Raw genomic sequence first — 21,287 nt, forward strand, 5'->3', positions numbered from 1 at the left:
ATACTGTATCAAGTATTTCAGTATGACTACTGTACTACCATCACAACCTCCCCTTAATCAGGTGGCTGTGGCCAGTGACAAGTGCACAGTCTCTGCTTCTAATCCCAGCTGGGTTTCACAGCTCCAGCCTACGGTAGGATAAGGTCATAGATTCCTCCTCCATATAAAGTGACCTTCACATTATATACGCACACGCACACACATTCACACAAACACACACACTCAAATGCAAACAGAGTCCATGACGTTACGGGAGGATATGACACAGGTAGTCATTAGCAGTCTTCCTGGCAGAGGCACGATGAACGAAGGGTGGGACTGATCTTATCGGCCCTCCACAGCCCCCAAGAGACCCTGACCGTTGGTTTGTGGGAGGTCGCGAAGAGTGAAAGACAGGGAATGTCCCACACACGTACTCACAAACATACACATCTCGTGCAGTATTTTAGACAACCATACGCACACAACATCCCGGTCTCAGTTGCTCAGGAGGAAAGGGTTACCAGAGTTCATGACATGGAAGAAAGTCCTGTGTCTTAATTAGAGTTTTTCTTGCGTGCCCTAGGTTGTGATGGGGTAATGGATTAGAATAGTTTGGCATGTTGGGAAAACCATTCATACTATTATTGATCAATTCGTTACGGTATTATTTCAGTACAGGTATTCTCGATTTTGCCTCCATTTGATGACAAAAATGTTTTCAAATGTTGCATAGCCATTAAAGCCATACTTATATTTCCTGTCGCATTCACAGAAGGGATTGAAAACATGCGCATGATCTGAGAATAATAAAATATAATTTTAGAAAACATTGGCCTCGTTTGGTCTTTCTTTTGGGATATTTCCATGGTGTCTGCTGCCTGTCTCTTTCCTAAACATGACAGTATTAGAATGGAATGGAGCACCAGATGTGGAGTGCGTTCAGAGATAGGGAGAGAGATACTGGCAGTCCATATTTACTCCTTCTCCAATCCAAAACCCATTTGTTTTTCAGCACAAACAATGTGGGGAGTGTTTTAGATAGTACTCTGGCCTCGCTGATCTGTAGTAGATCTCTCAAAGTGCCCAGAAGGGGAATCACACAATGTGCCTGCACTGGATCTGAGTCCCTGACAGCTTTGACATAAAAAGCAGTTTTGAAGACTTACAGAAGGCCAGATTGTGAGAGGAAGTGGGTGTATTGACAGTGGTGTGTACTACACTTAGAATGTTCTCATTTTCTAAGAGACTTTCACAATTTAAATCTTAATATACATGAATGGCACATTTCATGTATGACATTTCAATTAACAGACACAAGCACACAAACACATTGGTGCCTGAAGTTCTGCTTTCTATGTCAAGTTAAATGGATAAGTGAATAGTTTTTCCTCTCAAACCTCCCCAAGTCAAATGGGTACTATGTACACTACACAGTGTATGTTGCGGTTAAGGAAGTGTATGTTAAAACCACAGAGCGGAAGAAGAAGGAGTATGGTTGCTTCTTCCTCTAGTTTCATTTCTCAGCGATACCACATTTCACACTGTGCTACTGAGTGGGAAAGTGTGCAGGCAGTTTTCCACACAGAAACAGGCCTGCAGGACCAAGATCAGAAAGACGCCTAATCCCATCCATATGATCGACGTTCTCCTCATGTTTGAAATATGTTTGCTATGCAGTGTCTCTTTCATGGCTGTATCGTTTTATGTGTCGTTAGACTAGCAGTGCAGAGAATTGAATTTAGCTTGCTTGTCATTTTGAGCTGTGCTGCTGTGTTGTTTGAAAATACTGTATCTTGTGTCCATCCTACCCCCTTTGAAGCACCTCCGTCCTACCTACCCCTCCACCTCCCCAGGCCCCTTGAGAGACACAGAGAGGAAGGCAGGGAAACGTTAATGTTCCCAGATAAAAACAGGGAAGGGGTAAGGGTCAGGAGGATTAAAGTCTCAACCAATGTATCTCTGCATATTGCCCCATTTACCTAGTGAAGGAATAAAATTATTACCTGCGATGACAAGTGACGATGAGGATGAAGATGTCAGTAATGTACCTTAAAGTAGGCCAAAGTGAGGCCCAATCTTGTGAAGAAAATACCAGCCGTCCGCTGTTCTCTCCGTGGAGCAGCTAGCAGCTATCAAAGGGTCTTTCTCTGCCTAAATATGTGAGTAATTTGAGCTATTTGACACCTGTTTGATGCGTCCAGGTAGGCCGCCAATCTTTAGACCAGAGGAACGCCCGGTGCCCAGATGAGAGAAGGGGCGGGCGGTCGTCGGCACCATCGTCGTAGCCATCTGCACAGTCACTCAGCACAGATGAACAGGTGCTGCGTGACATGTGGGCGCATGAAACAGGCTCCTCGCACTGTACTGCAGAGCCTCTCCCTGTTTTTCCACTAGCCTGTGTGCAACACACTGGGGCGTTTGGGTTCCTTTTCTACCTGCGGCTCCATAATAAAGCCTTGTCTACTTCAGAGCTGTGAGCGTGACATTGTTGTGAAAGACTGAGATGGGGAGATGGAAGAGAATCTGCTGAGATACAGTATATGGCCTTTGAAGTATTTGTCTAGTTTTTGCTAGTTTTAAATTCTTCCAAATCGTGGAGTCCTTAGATACACTAAGATGCAGAGCAACAGAACACCCCCCAGGGGAATGTCACAGGTAACATCTGGGTCTTATTGATCATGTACGACATGTTTGATTCATATTTGTTCATATTTAGGTATTGTAAATATGTTATGGACTCAGTAGGTATAGTGTAAGATATACCTGTGTTTCCTGGGAAATGTTCGGAAAGTCACTGATGTCATTACTTTCATCCCAATTAGCTTGACCCCTGATCCCAAACAGACCCACACTCAAGCCACATTTAGATGTATTATTCATTTCCCACAGTCTCATTATCATTTTAAAGAAACTGAAAATGTATGTACCGTAGATGACCATAAACTGAATTAGTAGCTACTTCCAAAAGTTCTATCACAAGATCAAAACATCAAAGGGATTAAACATTTCCTTATCTCAGTTTCCTTGAGGAAATACAGAACCAAACCCTAAAATAACATAAAATCATTCAGGTGGGTGTTCATGTGACACTGTCTCTTGTTTACATTGAAAAGGCTATGGTGGTGTTGAAACTTGACTGAGATGTTTTTAGCATATCAAACAGGTGATTGTGACTTGGCAGCCTGTGCAGCTGTCAGGTGCAGTTAAAAATTAGATTACATTGGGTTGTCTTTCTTCCCTTAACATGAATAAAAACACAGCTTTCAATGGCAAGCTTATATTATGAAACGTGCCTCTATTGGTCCCTATGAATGACTTAAGCTTTTTATTATGCTCCGCTCTTACAAAGGAAAAGGTGAGTTCAAAGAAAAGATGGAGGTCAACCCTAGATTACGTTTCTTTCTTCCTAAAAGAGATTTATTCCTTGAATGTTTCTGTATTTCCTGGCAAGAACTTAAAGCTGCTTTTGGAATGTAATTAAATATAATTCAATGCCTGTTTAGTGGGCAAGACTTTGTGCCAGACAAATCTGTTTTAATTTGAATCACCTGAAATCTGTGTCACATAATGTGTCATAAAATATGAAAGGAATACTTTCTTTCAAGCGAAGACAACTTGAAATACAACCCTTATCATATACAGTCCACTGGAGCCTCGTTGATGTTGGTAGTGAAGTAGTAGGCGACATGAAGGGTTGGTAATTAGAGATAATGACACAGAGCATGAAGATTTTTGTTGTCCACCACCCAAAACGGCTTTCCTTAAATTCCCATCAGTCTGGAGGAAGTTTGAACAGCCTCTCTAATTTTAACAGCTACATAGACCCAGGAATGGCAGGAAATGTCATGGCAGCTATAAAAGAAGAAAATTCCAAAGTACAATATGTTCTACTTGATATAGGTCATAAGGTGCATTCAATTAGTATACATGGTGTAAACATCCATTCTCGGATCAACATTTTCATTAGGATGGCCTCATATTGGTTTGCAATCTTTTTCCATCCTCTAATCAAAGTTTTTATAAGGATGGCCTCATATTGGTTGGCCATCTTTTTAGTATTTTTTGTACATAAAAAATAAGAATGCCTCATGCTTGTTATATATACCGGTAGTAACTAGATTTAATACATATGGCATGGCTACAGCTTGCCATACAGCACTCAGTACGCTATTCAAGTTGTTGTGCTGCGATGGCCACGTCCATGTAATTAACCCTTTATGGCTCTAACCTAAAACTGTAAAACAAAAAATAAATGTTGGCAACATCTGTGCTCTTATTCACAAACATGGCAGAAGCCAAGTTTTGTGAGTAAATAACCTAAATGAAAAAAATACATTACCTCACTGAGTCTGCAGCATTCTTCCATATACTCCTCAAGGCTGTCAATTGTAGAGCTTTTTCTTAGAGGTTGCTGTTCAGTCTCAACTCCTGTCATGCTGTCACAGGCCCCAGCAAAGCATGGGCTTCTTGGCCTAAAATTTTCTGAGTTGAACTCCTCTGTAACAGCCTCATTCTCCACAAGCTGTTCAGAGGTCAACTCTTTTTTCTCAAAGGTGTCCCCCAAGGCTTCACCCTGGGTCCTTTCCACATCTGTGGCCTCCTTAGTGACGTGTAGCTCTGGCCTCTCAATTTCAGAGCCAAGTTCAGTCTCTGGGTTTACAACAGTGTACTCCCGAGTGTCCAGAGTCGTACATAATGAGTTATCATTCGAGTTCTCTGTCTCGCTGGATTCTGAACGCTGGTCGAGTGAAAAGAGTGGGTCAGAGGTTAGGACGGGATTGTTCAGGTTACAGGAGTCACAGGAGGGCTCCCGGCTATGCACCACAAAGCTCTGCTCCGAGCCAGTGGGCGTGGACGGAGAGTTAGCCCCACTGGGCAGTTCTACTCCAGAGTCCTCAGACTCAAATTTGTAAAGCCTTGGGAGCTTAGTGTCAGAAAAAATAACAGACAGGTAGTCTGAGCTTGACTCCATAAGAGGCGATCCAGGTATGTTATCGAGGTCCGAATTCCCCTCCATGGCTTTGACGTGTTCTGAGATGTCCTGCTCAGATACTGACATGGATATTGTGGACGCAGAGTCGTCACCGTTAAGGAGTTTTTCATGGGAGTTGTTGAAGAGCTTCATCTTGGTGAGGACAACTTCACTCTCCAGCACCATGTCCCCTTTCCCTGTGAAAGGAACAAGTTGTAGAACGCAATTAGTCCAAACAGTCCCTGACAAATACCTGAGTTGGTGCCAGTTTTCAAGTGTTCTTAGTGTAGTCTAAGAGCTGCAAAAGTATCATATACCCGATAAATTGAGTTGCATGCATGTACCCTTCACTAACATCTAATTACAATATCTATTCCTTAGTACAGTGTCTGTTAGGAGCTAAATTAAAGAGTGTAACTGATCAGGTATGTGAAAAATTCCATCTACTGATGTTTTTGTTCCCAAGAACTCACAGTGGCATGTCCAACTCTTTTGACCATGAATGACACAGATGTACTGTCAAAATATACATCTAGTGGTACACCAGGATGGTTTTGTGTAACCCGAGGACTACTTTTTATACAATCCTGCATTCTTCAATTTTGGGGCACACACATACTCCAGGACACACATTGTGTGTCTCTGTCCCACACCAGACTGTCCGGCTTTGATCTTAAGGTCCAGTTAATACCATTATGGGGTGCACTCATATGTGGCATCTCTTCTTTCTTGCTGCAAGCAATCTGATACGTTTCGCTGCCAATCAACCATTCTTTTCCTTACTTTGAATTAGGGAAAAAGCGAGATACCATTTTGCCAGTCTTTACCCTGGGAAAGCAAAGGTCTAATTCAATATGTTTTGTCTGTATATTTTGTCTCTTGAGTACCTTTTTTCTCTACAGCATAAAAGCAAACATGTAAGATCAATCTTCGACAACAGAGGAAGTTCAGCAGCTTCCCACTCATAGAAATTCAATTACTGTTAAGATTGTACTTTTCATGTGTTCAATTACTCCTGAGGAACTTAAGAGTAATATTTTTTTGATAGGAATTTTAATTTGAAGCAAATAACACGTGGTCAGAACAAAAAAAATTAAAACAGTTCTTTCTTGTGATTCTAGACCCCATTTTAGAATCAAAACATATTGTCCTTTTTCTACAGTTCCCACTTAAGGAGTTGGGGTGGGTTATAGAAGTAAAAACATTCCTTTTGGGAATTTCATTACTGATTGATCGTTAGGAAATGATTCAGTAAACATTGTGATAAAATTTGTAAGGGCAGCTATACTGATGACTCATGCGTCAATGAAAATTATTCAATGTATTTTTGAAAGCTCTAGTAGCTTGATAGATCAGGGGCTGTAAAGTATCTAATTACCATGCTGTCTGCCAGCTAATAACAGTAGAAAAACACAAGTGGGACATTGGATTGTTTGGTCAGTTAAAAAAGTTGAGATACTTACAAATCAGTACATATTTCTTTTGATTACACTGAAGATAACATCCACCATAATGGGGACGCACCCATGTTTTCAAAGAGAACAACAGTTGTGATAAACCTTTTTTCAATTGGACAGCTCTCTGTTAAAACAGTATAATTTTCAGTCTGTTTTGTCAGTTTGTCAAGTACTGGTTTTCAGGTTTTTTCCTACTATAAACAATGGCTGTGTTTCCCTTGTCTGTGTACAGTTAACGTCTCAAAATAATTAGCTGGAAACATTCCACAGTCCATCCAAAAATACAGAATGCAAACATTTACATTTAGAATTGTTAACAATTTAATAATCTGTTTTTATTTACATTATTTGGGTTAAAGGGCATGATTTGGTACATCTCACTTACAATAAATGTATGTACTTTTGTTACGACTGCTACAGTGCTGATGATGTTCCACATGGAGAGGAATTCCACTTGTCCAACTTCAACCATCACACCACGAAACAAATTGTTAATGTAGGCTAATAAACATATTTCCTGTTTTCTACAAATGCCAGGATGATCTAGTGCAAGAAAACATTATAGGGAGATAAATAAGAACTGCATGGCTCTTTAAACACAGATTGTGTTTCCCAATTAGCTCAGATTAGATCACAACCTCACATATTTGAACAATGAAGGCAAATCTGATTTTAAGTTCATTTCTAATTTCATTCAAGTCCCTTTTGAACATGGCCTAAGAAGAAGCATGTAAAGTCTTTAATGACAGAACAGGATTTACAGTATATGTATTTCTAAACAGAGTTATATGCAGAAGTAAGAAAAAAAAACTAGATTTCTTTCAACTCTGTTCCTTTCAAAAAAGGCTTAGATTTGAGTTTACAGTATGCAATCTTGTAACCTGATCTTCCAGGCAGATCCACTAAACTAGTAGATGTGGACAGTACTTGTCGTACGGCTGTAAATTAACTTTAAGACCTTGTTAAACATATTTACAGCAGTTTACTAAGCCTTGATAAGGCTCCTAACCTCTTGGGGGAGATATGAGAATGTATAACCCAAGTCTCGCTCCTCTTGTGTTACTGCCCTGATAATCTCTTAATTGACTTTCTCATGTCAGTGTATGGTCAGTCATGTGCCAGTGAGTGGTGGGAACTGTTCTTACACAGTGGCAAAAGATCTCACACAGTGATGAGAATTAAATGCTAAAAGAGTAACACTGACATACACTACAACTACCTCCGGTCATTGTCCTGTTTTGCAGCCAACTTGTGTAGTTGTTGAGAATATATAAGTTATAAGGAATGAATTGTTTAAACATTTGGTATAAAATTTTAAATATTTACCACTTTGAGACAACACATGTCACTGCAAAGCCCTTCAACTCAAAAGTTCATTTGTTGAGTCTCCATTGAAATGCTAACAAACTGTAAAGATTCTGCCAAACGTTTGATGGTTTTAAACCTCACTCAAATCATCATGCGTTTGTAAATCAACATATAAATAAATGTCAACTCTAGAAATATGCCATTATGTATTTATTCATACCCTGAAATGGTTCACACTTAAACATTCCTGTCAACTGGGTCTGGCAGGGGCGTGCTTCAAATAGGGCACACAAAAAAACGTTGCTAGAAGTGCATTTTTTTGTCGTTGTCCCGACTAAAAACAATCTGCATCCTAAATCCCCCTGGATTTTCAATTAACGGCCCCAGGACCTGGCTCTCTGTACCGGGGAGATCAAACAAACCTTCAGCTACCACCCAGGAGCTTGCCATCTTAAATCTGTATTATAAACAACCTGCCAAGGAGTATGAATATGCCAGAGGTACAGTACATGACGGGACAACAATTCTAAACATAATCAAGATCAGTAGCTGTGTTAGATGAATATGAGAGCAAATTCATTTTAGGCATGGTACCATCAACGCTAACACTTGTTTGTAAGTTCATCTGTAATATGTATTATACTCTGTAATACAATCATAGTGTGTAGCCTGCATGGATGCTGTTTGTGGACAGTACTCCTCCAAGACATCTTTTCCCTATTAACAGCATTAGGAAGAAGGGGATCTATTTTCAATGACTTAACACTCAAGGAATTTATTTTCAAAACCAAGAAAGTGGAGATTAATTAAAGATGGAGAGAGGAATTTGACACAGATTCAAAGTTAAAAGACTAGTTGCTTTTAAAAGCAAAAACGACAGCAAATCTTCTCAGAATGTACTTTCATCCCCTTTTATCGTCCACGCCTGACTTCTTGCCAGTGCAGTACATGCCTGTTCCTGTGCGTTAACTGACAAACAATAGTAAGGGGGCAAGACTGACTTTAATTACACACTGAAGTCACCTTGCTTATTGAGCCATGTAATCTGACTGCTGCCATTGTTATCCAGTCTTCCAGGCCCAATCCTCCTAATCATCCACACCTTAGCAGGTGTTGACATCCTCCAGGTGTCCTCTTCGCAAACACAAAAACAGATATTCTATCCTGTAATTGTCTAGACTTGGGGAATCAGCCTATCACCAGGTACATAGCTGACTAAACCCCACAACATATCATTACAAACAGCCACCTGACTCCTTAATGACAAACTCCCACATTTCCCATGACGTGAATATCATTCTCACTCAAACTACAACCAAGAAGGTAATGTCTGAAAGGCAAAAATACATATACTTAGTCATTGACAATGGATATTTTCTTAGTGTTCGCCTCACTGAAGGGGAGTTAAAGTCTAGGGATTGCCCTTTTGCCCTCTTAGAAGTCTGGAGCCCAGACTCAGTGGGAGAACAAAGCTGCTGGGAAGGCTGTCACTCCCTCACAGAGGCAAAACACGGCTGGTGCCAGAGCTTAGTGGGTTTAGGGAGTGGCCCAAAGATAGGCTGGGTAAAGGACACATGTGTATGTGTACCAGTACATACGTGTCTCCAATAGTTCCATCCTGGCTTCTGACCTGAGAACATCCATACGCCACACTGATTTCACATTCCAATCCTGCTTTTATCCTCGGCACTATAGGCTGGGATCCCAAAAAATTATAGAATGATTACGACAATGCAAGTATCCCAACACATCCATCCGTAGACTATCAGTCTTTACAATTCCACTTGAGGTTTTGTCACCCTTAAAAAGGCGTAGTCCAGATTCTCTTTATAGTGGTTTCAAAAATAGGACCTGTCCTCCAAAGCAGGTGTGCTTACCCCTTCTTGATGCAAAAAGCTGATTTGAGAGTTCCTGAGGCACTAAGCAACGGTATGTGTCAGTCCTTGGGCTAAACTGTTCATTCAGTTGCCCCTTAGATTCTGCGTGGAAAGGTCATAAACAGGCCATCACAAGTTGCCTATTTTTACGGTCCAAAGGGCTCATTGGTATGTCAGCTCCCTGTTACTACTTTGGGTGGTCAATGGTCAGACTGACCTCAAGCCCCTAGTAAATAACCACCTGGTCTGGACCCTAATTCAATTACACTGTGTGGTTGACTTGTTAATTGATTTGTTGTTTTTGTGTGTGTGTGTTTTTTAACTACATTTCTGGAGAAAAAAATGTGTTTGAATTCCTCCACAGATACTTTGTACAATGCTTTTTTTCCCTCATGCCATAGAAGCACAATATTCTTCTCCATCAGGTGCAACAACATCTCAAGTGACACAAACCAGATGCCTTATCTGATGGCGTGTAAATTACTGCCACACATTTTCCCCCTTTCACCCGATCCCACCTCATCCTTCCCTCTATCTCTGCATCTCTCAACCATCCCCCAAACTTCTAGGAAATGAGGGCACCTCACAACTACATGTCTCTCAACACCTTGCGTGGTCAGTATCCCTCCCACACACACACATACACCCGAACACTCTTCTTCCTTGGCCGTGACGTCGTCAACCCCAAGGATGGTTACCAGACTCCGGTCTTTATCACCGTGGGCTTGAGGGGGGCTCTCCGTTCCCCCCTATCAGACACAGTTTAGGATAAGGCAAGAATGTGCCTGAGAGCTGTAACTCAAGTCAAGTCTCCTCCAGGCTAATTTCCTTCGACAGTTCAGGTTCTGGAGTTTGACTAAATCCAAACTTACACGGCAGCCCCTCACCCACTCCTGTGACCTAGTCTTTCTTTAACTATTTACATCACTAATTGACTGCCTAACTCACATTTGATATGAAATCAAATCAAACTTTCTGTATATAACGCATTTCATACCAGGAGGAAACGCAATGCGATTATAATAGGCACATTAATAGGTACACAACGAAATTAATGACCTTTATACAACCAAAACAATACTCCCTTCTCTCAATAATAACCTTCATCCACATAAGGACAGACCTGACTGAAAACACCTTACTTGTCTCAGTCAAACAGACTGAAACACCTGGAATGATTTGGCCTTGGGGTTTTTCCTGGCCGGCTCAAAAGTTTGCATAAGGAGACATACTGTAACATGTTTACAACTACTATCACTCCCCACAGGTTTCCAAAATTCCTGAAAACTGAATCATTCTTGACAGCTCTTTCTTGAATAATTATTTCATATTCTGGTGTCTACAGGTCCTGCTTCCTGAGTCAGAATGATAGGAAACAGAAGGAGAGGGAATATCTTGATGACGTAGATGTCATTTTCAAATACTGTGTTACCTATATCATGAAACAGTTTAATCTGAACTGAACCCTTTTTTGTGAGCTGTTGTCTATTTTGAAACAAAAAGGGAAGATTGCATCTTAACCCTCCTCTCTTCTCAACAAACAATCCTCAGTCCCTGAAAAACAAACAGTGATCAAATAACAATGGGAGAATTAGAAGAATACACCCATAAAGGCTTTGCCTTACTGTGCTGTCGTGTACACTGTGCACAATGTCAACGTTATCTTTACAATGCTTCGTTTCTTCTAGCTTCAAGAAGCATGGCAAACAACGTGATTCCCATCAGAGAAGGCCTTCTGTGGCTCTTTCACAACTGCAACAATGACAAGAATGCTCTCTCTTTCCCAGAACTAAACTAATTGAGGATCTGAAGGAGTCGATCCTTGGCAGCAGGTGTAGGGGGTCCTACAGTACATAAGTGGTGATTGTTATCTGATCGAGGCGGATACTTGGAATGCAGGATAGTCTGATAATATAGGAGCGAGGATGAGAATGAGGAGCCTGTATCATAAGGCACAGATTTTGTAGTAATACTTTTTCTTTTCATGAAGTCTTTTTAAAAAAGGGCTTTTCCTTACGAGGAAGAAGTGACATTAAAATACAAGTCCTAGCAAAAGCTTTACGACAATTATTTACACTGTGTCGTTACATCACCACTTTTCAAAAGACTAAACTGTACACCACGTTATATAAGACAGAGGGCATTCAAAACATGATTGTGTATTATCCCATATCATATGTCATAAAGCATCTGTATGAAGAATCTGATGATGTGGTTGGTTTGTCATATGATACAGTCTCTCCAGTTGCAGCCAACACGAGGAGTTTGGTGCTCAAGAACGTGTCTCCTAGGACACGATCACCTACTCTTCCTACCGCTCTCCTCCTCTGATGAAGTGAATTTCATGGCATCCCTCATTTGAGAAGAAACAAGCCACTTTTAAATATCAAACCTCTGTTCTTGTAACAACCAGATGGTGAATGAATCAGGATTCAAACCATGTTTTCTCTCCCTTGAATGTTTCCACAATTAACTTTATAGGCAGCGCAAAGCAAAAGCAATTGTGTCGTCTCGGTTTCAAATTAAACGCAGCATAGTACATACTCCTGCTGTCATTCTGGTGTGTGTCATCTGGTGATGAAAAACTGATTGCTGTTTTCAACATCATACTCATGATTTGTAGTGCATTCTAAAGAGCCAATGTCCACAATGAAATGTACTAGATACTGTAGGTATGCTTTCTTTTCCTTAAATGCTCCAATCCTAACAATTTAGCCCTTATTATTCAAGGTCGAGCACAAATGCCCTTAAGATCTAAATATCTGTTTTTATAGACGTGTTGTTTTTGATGATATGATTAGCATCTTGAAAGTCACGCTTCTGAAATAGCACACTTGTGTCTAAAACAGCTCCTACCTCCGGGGTGAAATTATCCCCTTTCCCAAACCACAACCTCTCATCTACCAGACACTCAAATAACAATTTGTGTCAGAGAGCCCAGGTAGCATAGACAAGCTGGCACTAGATTAAACATCCTTTGAACACAAATACTTTTAAGTGAAATATGATGTTTTCTTCTACCTTTCCTCCAAGGGGTGAGGATGGAGAAAGACTTCTGCCAGCTGAACACCATGCTGGCCTTTTTCCTCTTCACACTCATAGATGGTTAATTCCACCGGTTCAGCAACTGCAGTAACAATGAGCAAAAAAAACTCTCCTCCTCCACAGAAGATACAGCAGAAAATCCCTCCTCGGTAGTTCCTTGTGCCTCTGTGTTGTTGTGGATTTCTGCGTCGTCCAGCTGCTTTCAGTGTCCCAAATAAACGTCTAGTTCAGTTCAGAGGGAGGCATTTGTTGTCATAGGTCGCAGTGCTGTGGGTGTCCCAAGTAAGGGTCATGGTGCCTGCCTGTCTGCCTGCCTGCCTGCCTGCCTGCCTGCCTGTCTGTCTGCCTGTCTGTCTGTCTGTCTGTCTGTCTGTCTGTCTGTCTGTCTGTCTGTCTGTCTGTCTGTCTGCCTGTCTGCCTGACTGCCTGTGAGCAAGAGTGTGTGCGTGTCCAGCTGAGAAGAGTAAGGAACTGGGCTCCCATCGACAACACACACTACCGCCAGGACCTCTGAGAGGAGTGGCAGCCAGCCAAGGGGAGGGAGGGAATGGAGGGAGGACGAGGAGGGAGTGGTGAAGGGAGGGAGGGAAGGCTTGGAAGAAGCCTGGTTAAGATTTAAATGTAACCTTAGGGCAAACGTGAGAGGCTAATAACAGAGAGAGAGAGAGAGAGAGAGAGAGAGAGAGAGAGAGTGCAAAAGAGACAAAGACAGAGAGACAAAGATGGAGGGAAATACAGAGTGAGAGAGAGCTAGAGAGAGAGACAGAAAAGGGGAATGAGAGACATAAACAGAAGCTTTATTACGGTTGAAGCCCAACTGTCAGATAGAGAGAGAGACAGAGCGATGACGAGGGAGAGAGAGAGAGAGAGAGAGAGAGAGAGAGAGAGAGAGAGAGAGAGAGAGAGAGAGAGAGAGAGAGAGAGAGAGAGAGAGAGAGAGAGAGAGAGAGAGAGAGAGAGAGAGAGGGAAAAGTGTTGGAGAGGGTTTTACTGTCTTTCATTATTAAATTTTCCACAGAGCAGGAAATACCAAGGAAATATGTATCAGTTGGTCTCTCCTGCCTGATTGCAGAGCTCTTGAATGCCGATGACGCTGATCTTCCTTTTCATTTCAGGGGACTCAGGATTTTTGCTTTTTACGTTATACTTGATTAATATGTTACACACTCAAATATAATTATGATTATTGTCACACTCATGTAATAAGTGGGAAAACTGCACTACATGAGGTACCTGTGCTGTTTTTCTGTCAAGCGAGTGATCTCTTGACACAAAAAAAAGAATCTACAGTATCTTTCACCCTCTTTCACTCTAAAGTTCTGTGTGGGAGGTGACAGGCACAGCTTGTGTCTGTTGGGAAACACATTCTACTCTCCATGAAGCTACTCATTGTTCTACAGTCAAAGAAATCCCTGTTGTCGATGACAAACCAAGCTTAAACCAAGCTTTTGCACTGCATTTTGGATAGAGGGGACATTTTTACAGGAAACGCTACTTAACCTAAAAAGACATTTCAGGAACAGATAAGGGCTTGTTCTATGGTGGTGGCCATTAAGTGTGTTGTTGTACGGAACAGGTGGAAGGGTTAAAGGAGAGGCAACACAGCTGAAATCCCCCCAGGCTAAGAGTAGAAAGAAGTTGTGAGCACTGATAAAGCTCAAAAATAGATAAGGATGCAACTCTCCCCATCCTCACGAAAGCTTCCTCCAAAATTGAGAGTTTGATTACCATGTCAGATGATTGGAGAGACAAACTGTCCTTATAAATTATTATATATTATACATCAAAATATTGGCTCTTCATAAAGCCTACTTTTCCATTAGAGGCGGTCTACTACAATTTGAAGTGACCTTAAAGTGACTACAAGTGTTTTTCCCAGTCCCACCTGGAACAGAGCTCTGGTGGGAATCCAAGCATTCCCATCTTTCCCATCACCCGTCTGCTCTTCCCCATCCACACTCAGTGATATTGTGAACACGTGGGCAAACAAAAACACCCTTGTCACCATAGGGGACACTGTCCAGTGAGATAATGGGACGTGCATAAGGGATTGTTTGGGGCCAAAGCAAACACAGTTTGATCCATGGAGTTCACAAAGGGAAACCCTTTTGTGCACACTGAAACAGAGTTTCAGTTTTAAAAAAAATGTTTGCCTGGAATTGTTTTTTTCTGGACATTTGCAAATGATTGTGTTGCTTTTGGATGGGATTAGGAACAATCTCAGCAGGTATCGATACTTGGTTGTTTGATGTGAGGACTTCTAGGGACTTCACAGTTCTAATGCATGCAGTTACAGACCGTCATGTGAGATTCATGTATTTAGTCTTAACAGGGGTTCTTCTCAGCCAACAAAATGAAAAGAACAAATTATGTAAAAGCAGTGACCTGCACCTTCTTCAGGTCTTTAGTGTCGTACACTGAACAATGGTTACATTTAGGCCACCCATATATATGTACGACATATATAAGTATAAGGTAGTAGTTTTCCTGAACAGATTTTATCATCGGAAAATACTTTTTTTCTAGTCTTGTTGATTAACAACATGCCTACTTCTTCTCTAAAGGGAATTTAAATAGTTTTGAGTCTTAGTTCTTTTATTCTCCCATTGTTAAATATTCTGATTGTCAAAGCTATCATAGCAAATGTTGAAGATGGAGTATACTCTTTGGATGAGAATCCCCTTTAAAATGTGCACTTTTAGTGTTTTATATTTTGTATTGCTTGATTTTTTTTTAAGCTTCTGCTTGAATTTGTCTTTTCTCTGTTGTTTATGTTGACATATGGGTGCCAACCAGCCTACAACATTTCATGCCTTCATAGTTATTCAATTATGTTGATGTTTATATTAGTCATTCTGGGTCCTGCCAATGGCAATGGCTAAGGAAATTAAGACTAATTCAAAATAGCAAAGGGAAATGATTGTCAGGTTTCAGCACTGAAATGTAGTATTTAACAGGTTGTTTTTTCATGCCTTTTTGATTAAAGGAATTACATCACACAGATCATTTTTTATCCACTTCTGAAAACATACTTTGGGTTACCCCTCCCTTTGAGAGTTCCTTCCTGCAGGCCTTGCTAAAACAGGTTGCTGTTGTTTTTGGCTAATTGTTTTCTGTTATGTCAAGTTCAAGCTACTTTACAGCACAAAATATCCAGATTTATAGAGAAAGAGGAAGAGCCACATCGTCTAATTCTCTGCCACACTGTTTGAAAATAGCATAAAAAACATTAGTATCACATGGTCTCAAACAGAGACATGAGCCATCAACTCAAATATTAAGGAACGTCCGTGACAATATTTATTTTGTAGGAGTTTGTTCACAACTCTGTACCAGCTACAATATGGCTCATGTTGGAGCCATCAAGTATGCTCTTCCCAGATATGTCTTATCTGATGGGCTTGTCAGAGCTACAATGTGTGCCGTTGATAAACTATGCTGGACAGTTACCAGGGATAAAGGGTTGCTGTGAGAACAGAAGGAGTTTATCAAAGAAAACCTCCTGTTTTTACTGCAGTCAAATGAACCACTGTGATTGCAGACTTTAAGCCCCGGCCATGACCAAAACACATTATAAGAATCTAGTGGTCTTCCTAGTGGACCACTATTTACGTTGTACTCATCATGGACTACAACATTGACTTCACTTCACAGAAATCTAACCCACTCATTTGGGTGTTGTTAAATTTGAGTGTTGTGTTTATTTCAACTTAAGTGCCATTTATTGTACTTGTAGAAATAGGTAATCTCTTACCTTTCCACTTCAGACCCTGTTTTATCTCTTGTTCTGCTTCTCACACTGTCTGGAGCTCCTATTATTCACACAGAACTGGGTTTCAAACGATGGGCTTGTCGTGAGAAGACTTTAGGGTCAAAGGTTCCGTAGTATCCCTCAAGTTCATCATCTGCCTGAGAAAGGCACACCAGAGAGAGCACCACAGACAGTGGTGTTTAGAAACGACTTGGAGGCTGTATATCTTGGCGAACCAATGTAATGATTACAGTCAGAGAAGATCCAGGGTAAAGAGACACATCTGTTTCTCCAAATTCTGTTCTGTTCTTTTGAATTAATACGTTGTGAGCTGATAGAATAATAAAAGCACATCTGGCTTGGATTGACCGGTGATTTATGCCATTAGATCCGTATCCACCTTTTTTCTCCACTCCCAGATACTTCGTTATCCCTAGATGTGGTGGATTCTGAAGCACCTATCCAGCTCTCCTAGATTTTATGTGGTTGAAAATGTACACACATTTCAGTACAAGAGACACAACAGTGGTTTCTTTATGTTGCTCTTCTTTCTTCTACATATTACCTTTGCATTCAGATCTTCCCTTGCTGATGATTAATGACACAATCGCTAGACCAACATCTGCTGGTTGCTCTTTTGGCCTGGTATCTCTATGACATGGTGGTGAGGTCCTCCCACCTCAGTCAACGCTTTTGTCTTCATTTCCTGTCATTGAGAGTGACAGAAACCGATATTGTTAGGACAGACTGAATGAAAGCAAATAAACAAAAAGCAGACCAGGCCACTCTTGCATCAAGCCTACTCTACCGCCAATGACATGACTCTAAAAAAAAAAATACACACAAACATCTTCAAGGAGGATATCTGATTGGTTGAGTCAAAATAATTTTGTCGGAAGTAATTTCTGGATGGACATAAAAGGGGGAGAATGCTGACTAATCCGAAAATGAACCACTTAAGGGCAATTAGCTACAGGCTCTGGGAAGATCAGAGAAGATTGCTGCTGACATGTTTTGATTGTGTTTCCTTCCTTAACAGGAACTTTCATCATTTTCACCCAAAAACCTGTTTATTTGTATTTACTTTCAAAGCTCTGCTTCAATTTGTGAGTTTCCTCTTATTTTTTTTTACTTTGCACTAAGCTGACAGGAACTAGGTCAAAGAAAGGGAATGAGGCGTGGCTGCTTTATTTCAGGCTCATGCTCACCCCATGCAGGGATATGACCTCAGTAATTTGATTATTGTCTCTGTTTTCATAAATCTTCCCGGCTGCTTTTAATAAATAGCACTGCCAACCCATACAATGGTGTCAGTGTGCTAAGCAAACGTATTAGGCATGCATGAAGTAATATGTGGCCGGTTATGACAGCTGAAAGCACTGAGATTTGTTGTTGTTGTCGGATACACATTTAAACCTGAGACCTTGTCGTGTCACTCAAACATACTCAATTACAACCATGGAAGAGGTCATAATATTGGTAATCCATGACAATAGTTTCTGTATTAATAAATCAAACAATCACAACTCCTTAAAGGAGTATTTTCTAGATATTGCAACTGTGGTTGATGAATGTAATAAGTGATAAGATAATGCTCATTAGCATGCACTTATGGATAAGTTCAGTGTGTGGTCGCACAATCATAAGACATCATTTTGGAGTGTTTTGTATGTCAACAAATTAATCTTACAAAATGAAAGCAAAGGTGTCTCAATCAGTATTTCATTAGACAAATGTAGTAAAACCTTATTTCCAGCATTACAGCACACAGTCTACACAAAGTCTCCATCACTGCCATGAAGACTATACTAGTTTACAGTCTATGTTTACTACTCACAACACTTATACTTCACAGTGACCACATGACCTCCCTTCCCCTGTAATTGAAGTGTGTTAGACTCAGACTGTGTAAGCCTATACTTACTCTGGCTGAGGCCATGACAGAGACTTGTCTTTTAGCCCCTGGATCTGTGATGATGATGACACAGGGTTGGCCTTGAAGTGCTCACAACAAAGACGCAGACAAGTTGTTGCCTGTATGTCACATTCTTCTGACTTTTGGTCAAGTAAAAATAACAATGTGAGCAGAGTCGAACAATTGGTCTTTGATGAAAGTCACAGTTAGATGCATTGGAAGGGACTAGGATTAATTCAATTTTGATTGAACAATTCTGAACATTCTGAATGAATGTTATTTTACAAGATTTAAGGATACATTTTAAGAAAACACCTTGAGCACTTGTTTTATATCTCCTCCTAATGTCCAATAGTAATATATTCAAATACATCTAATACAGTCAGTTTCAGTAAGATTGCTACAACCTGTGCTACACAGACAGAAGGCTTCAATGGAGGAAGTGGGTTAATGGGTCGTTTCCATATGTTTACAGCCAGCAGAGTCTCTGTGATAACCTCCCAGATAACCCAGGCATACTTCACTCACACCCCCCAACGAGTGAACCCAAGTCCTGCACGTGCAGAACCCAACAAAGGATTGTTTCAAATACGTACTAACGGAAACAGCAGCCCCTTGGATCTGTGCGCTAAGTGCTGCTAGGTCATCCTAAGTTTACGTATTGTTCTTGATTGTTATCATTGGTGCGACCCACTGAAGCGATACTGTATGAATGTAAGGTGTGAACTGGATGGTTGTGTATTGTCAGATAGTTTACAGTAGCAATGGCATACTTGTGTCTGACCCAGGGGCGTTGTTAGATATAACGCTCTACTGGTGCACAGGCCCCTATTCATATCCCTTTTTTTTCTTCCAAACTGGCTGCGCACAATGCACTACTTGGCTATAGAAATTCCCCTTGCTTAACCCAATATACAACAGTTCAGGGACGCAAGTTTGATATCAGCTTTGGCAGGGACATCAACAGTTAATGCGAGCGTGCACATTTATTTTGCATTCATTTGAGTGCAAAACAGTTTTTTGAGCTTCATGTAATATTGTTTTTATGTTTTAGTCAAAATAAGAGGATCGGTAGGCCTATCATTTAGAAACTACCTAAATTCTGACTTGTGTGCAGAGTCTGACACCTGAACTTCTGCGTGCGTTCTGCAGTGGCTATTTGGCAAGCTCAGAACAGTGCCCTGACATTGAATTCTGCAGCCATCGGCATGTGATTTTACAAGTGTTGATTAGGATACTGCGTTTATTTTTTCCGGCATTATCAATCTAAATGAATGCACTGCACAAAAAAAATCTTTATTAAACTCAAACTAGATTTGACTGGGGCACAGCAGATTCATCATTGGGCACGTGCCCTAGTAAAAAGGGTTTAACAACGCCCCTGGTCTTACTCCGTGCCCTTAAAGGTTCGGAGACTGCCTGTTACAATGAATCATTCAAAGTCTTTCAAACTAAAACATCCATATTTACAGTTCTTTAACCTAGATCAGGAAATTCACTCGTTTGATTTTAGTTAATGAATGTTTTCCTAGTTATGCTGAATGGAGATTGACAGATAAGTTACTGTATTTCCTGACCCTCTTTCATAAACAGTATGCTGTTTGCACAGTGCAGAAGCATGTCTAATCTCATAACTTTAAGTACACATGCCCACCCATATTTGCAGTGGGAATACATAAGCCATTGTTGTCAATTGCCATTGTGTGACTCTCATGTAGTAGGTTAGCTTTACACCAAGTCACTATTATTGTGCAATGTATTTTTTGTACTGTATACACAAATCTAAGTCAAATAATGTGTTACAGTGATGTGTTTTTGTGCTTTTATTTCTTTATTTTATTGTTTTGCTTGAGGTCTGTTTGGCTTCAGTGAAGACGAGGATCTTGTGTTTCTAAAATAAGATGTCATAATAAAGCACATTTACAAAAACAGACTTCACTGTTTTGCATTAGCTAGGCCATGAGCCCCTAAACAGGACTTATTTAATCTTACGTGACAATGATAATTCTGCAGAGGAGTGAGTTTTCTATTCTTGCTCACACTATCCGTTACTCCACCTTGATACCGTCAACTTCACGGGGGCTTTACCCAGGATTGATCATCTCACTGACTCAGGTTCTTAAAAAGTACTGATAACAACCACCTATACAAAACTTGAAGCCCAGAAACCCTGCTTTAGCCAGCTAAGCTAGTGAAAAGCGATTAGTTTGATTGTACAGATGGGTGGTACATCAGTCAGTTCAGTTCATTCACACTTTGTCTTTTTCCCTCTTTATTATTCTACTCTTCCCTTCACATATTCACACTTCAAATGATGTGGCACAGGAACTACAACTATCCACTAATACCCTTTATGACTGCATAGAATCAAAGAGCGCTAACTGAAGTTTCATAACATCTTATTATAATTACTTAACTTCAATTTTCAAAATGATTGAGAAATTCAAAACCCCCTATTTGATCAATTGAAAATGCATCTACATGGAAAACTGTATTGTTTGGATTGATGGAGTGAATAGTTTTAGCATTTTAGCAGCATGGGCAGTCAAAATTGACAAAAAGCTCCCCAAAAATATTGACCTTTATTTCCATCTTGTGGCAAAAGGGTAATATTACATTATGGGAGCATTACCAAAACCTTTTGCTGGAAAATGAATAAAAATGTTTGCCACTATTGGTGTCTTTTGACAAGGTTTCTGCACGATTACAATTTAAGATTCAATCGTGTCTTCAATTGCTCTATGGTTTTTTTTAGCCTTCACATAGCCTACAAGTAACTGCACTGAAACATTTGGAGTAGCCTACTAGTTTTAATAATTAAGTATTTATCCATCTCAAAATTGGTCGACAATGGTTGGTTGCATCTTGAGCGTCAAACCTGAATTTGTTATGGGTTTCATATAATCAATATTCAATACTCTGTCATATCAAAGTATAATTTGTGTTGTGGTAGGGAAGGGAAAACATTGTTGTCAAGCTT

The 21,287-nt window shown here is 40.4% G+C and overlaps 1 protein-coding gene across 4 annotated transcripts in view; it reads right to left on the bottom strand.

Annotated features, from left to right (window-relative positions):
• Positions 1-17,061, bottom strand: part of si:ch211-250c4.3 (uncharacterized protein LOC100535981 homolog) — a 32,788-nt gene extending 15,727 nt beyond the window's left edge. For 2 of the 4 annotated variants that reach the window (XM_047028953.1, XM_047028952.1), the window contains exons 1-2: positions 12,618-13,157; positions 4,322-5,151 (exon numbers count right to left, since the gene is read on the bottom strand). In XM_047028953.1, coding sequence (XP_046884909.1) covers positions 4,322-5,151; positions 12,618-12,696 — 909 coding nt within the window. In that variant the 5' untranslated portion in view covers positions 12,697-13,157. Of the gene's footprint in view, positions 1-4,321; positions 5,152-12,617; positions 13,158-16,395; positions 16,551-16,792; positions 16,864-16,957 lie in introns of those variants that run through there. The other 2 variants (XM_047028955.1, XM_047028954.1) reach the window with 2 other exon arrangements.
• Positions 17,062-21,287: the final 4,226 nt, after the last annotated feature.

Source organism: Hypomesus transpacificus, chromosome 11 (assembly GCF_021917145.1).
Source record: "Hypomesus transpacificus isolate Combined female chromosome 11, fHypTra1, whole genome shotgun sequence".
NCBI lineage: Eukaryota > Metazoa > Chordata > Actinopteri > Osmeriformes > Osmeridae > Hypomesus > Hypomesus transpacificus.